At 55.6% G+C, this 1,978-nt stretch overlaps 1 protein-coding gene across 1 annotated transcript in view; it reads right to left on the reverse strand.

Annotated features, from left to right (window-relative positions):
* SPSB3 (splA/ryanodine receptor domain and SOCS box containing 3) overlaps positions 1-1,978 on the reverse strand; it is a gene marked incomplete at its 5' end in the record, with an annotated part of 4,884 nt that continues 2,906 nt past the window's right edge. The window contains 3 exon segments of the mRNA XM_009583431.1: positions 1-547; positions 856-981; positions 1,476-1,578. Coding sequence (XP_009581726.1) covers positions 213-547; positions 856-981; positions 1,476-1,578 — 564 coding nt within the window.

Consider the following 1,978-nt stretch of genomic DNA (forward strand, 5'->3'; position numbering starts at 1 on the left):
ACAGAGCTGGGACCTCTGTAAGTCTACAGATCTTTTCAATGCAGGTGATGGATGTTCAGGCTAAAGATTTCCAACAGCGTAAGGAAATCTTTCCAAATGAGTAGAAATGGAAGTCCTCGTGAAGAAAGAGGTGCATCAGGCCTGGCCGGCCCTCGCAGATGGCGGAACAAAACCCCACCCGACTCCCTCACAGCAGTTCGTCTGCAGAGACATTATGTCCTCCTGCACCTCTTCCTTTGGCAGGCCTCTGCGTCCGAGCCACAGGGGCTTCCCGACGAGGAGGAGGAGGAAGGTTTTGACGTGCTATAGTTCATGCTCAAGACCCACCCCAGTTTGTTGTGTAGCACCTGCTTGAGTCCCGGCGGCAATGGCAGCACCTCCAGCGTGTCTACATAGTCGGGCAGGAGCTGGCGCAGGCGGTAACAGCAGAGGTACTGGAGGGACGTGCAGCTGGCGCAGGAGCGGATTACCTTCATGCTGCTCTTGGCCGCTGTCGAGCACACCATGGGGTAAAACTTCTTGTTCTGCAGCTTCGTAGCTGCAACCCCTGCCGGGGGACAGCATCAGGGAGGTTCCATGTTAGTTCTGATGAGGTGATCTCAGTCCTCCCAGCTACCCTGAACCTATTAACTACCGAGCTGTTGGAAAACGCTTGGAAAACAGCCTTTTGAAATCCCAATCTATTAAACAACAAATGTAACCTTCCTCCCACTCGCTTCACGCCTTGGTCTTCTACTTTGCGAGCGTTTTCTCTGGCAGCCCTGCTGCAGCCAGACTCTGAGTTCAGCCCAGGCGGCGCTGCTCCCCCGCCCAGTGCCCCTGCCCGCAGGCCGCTGCGCCTGCCCTTGCCCTTACCTATGCACTTGCGGTTTTTGAAGAATGTGAGTGTCCCGTGCCACGTGTCCAAATGCACCCCGATGATGGAGCCTTGGCCGAACCTCGAAGAGAAGTTTGTTTTGTCTCCCTTGTGATGCAGTAGCCCTTCAAACAAACAAACAAACAAAAAAACTGCGTTCCGTGGAAAGCCTGCGCTCCACAAATTTATCCCAACTCCCACACTGCGAGTTCCCACTGGTACAACCTCACTCAGTGCCTAAAAAACCCCTCCGTGGCCTGATCCCTGCCCTCCCACCCCGGAGTGGGTGATGAAAAGGGGAAAGTCGAGGTTTTGCAACACCAGAGCGCGGGCAGCGGCACTGAAACCCCCACTCGGTGACCTGCAACCGGCAGCCCAGGCGCCCTGGAGGTTCACTCACTGGTCTCAGGGGTCTGCAAAACGCCGGCAAGGCAAGATGCTCCAAGAGCTGCAGGCAGCTGCTCCGGCTGTTGTTCACGAAGAGACTCGCAGGTCTTGGTGATCGTTTTGGCCTCAATCCCGTTCAGATCATTTAACTCTCAACCCCTTAAGACAACACTTATGCCCGCTGCTGCCCTTGCAGCCATCCTGCCCTCTGCCACCGCCCTGCCTGCGTTACCTGTGTAGGAGAGTCCCCAGCTGTCCTCGTCTTTGCCCAGCAGGCTGCAGAAGGTGTGGCGGTACTTGTCCAGATTCACATCCGACGTCCCAATTCCCACCATCTGGGAGGCAAGGCCAGGAAGAAGAACACAAGCTTAGCGCCTTTTCAAGCAACAAAACACAACCGAGACTCCACCTCCGGCTCTTCCCTCCTTTCCTTGGCACAAGCACAAACCACGCAAGTGGTTTGGGTAAAGCCAAGTCAGAGGGCTCAGGATGGAGTTGAACCGGAGTCCCAGCTCCGGTTTCCTTTCCTTTCTCCAGCTGCACTGCTGGAGAAGCTTGCTGTCCTGTTCATAGAATCACAGAATGGTTTAGGTTGGAGGGGACCTTTAAAGGTCATCTGGTCCGACCCTCCTGCCGTGGGCAGGGACATCTTCCACTAGATCAGGTTGCTCAGAGCCCCGTCCAACCCAACCTTGAATGTTTCCAAGGATGGGGCATCGACCACCTCTCTGGGCA

The sequence above is a fragment of the Fulmarus glacialis genome, unplaced genomic scaffold (genome assembly GCF_000690835.1).
Source record: "Fulmarus glacialis isolate BGI_N327 unplaced genomic scaffold, ASM69083v1 scaffold14760, whole genome shotgun sequence".
In the NCBI taxonomy this organism is placed as follows: domain Eukaryota; kingdom Metazoa; phylum Chordata; class Aves; order Procellariiformes; family Procellariidae; genus Fulmarus; species Fulmarus glacialis.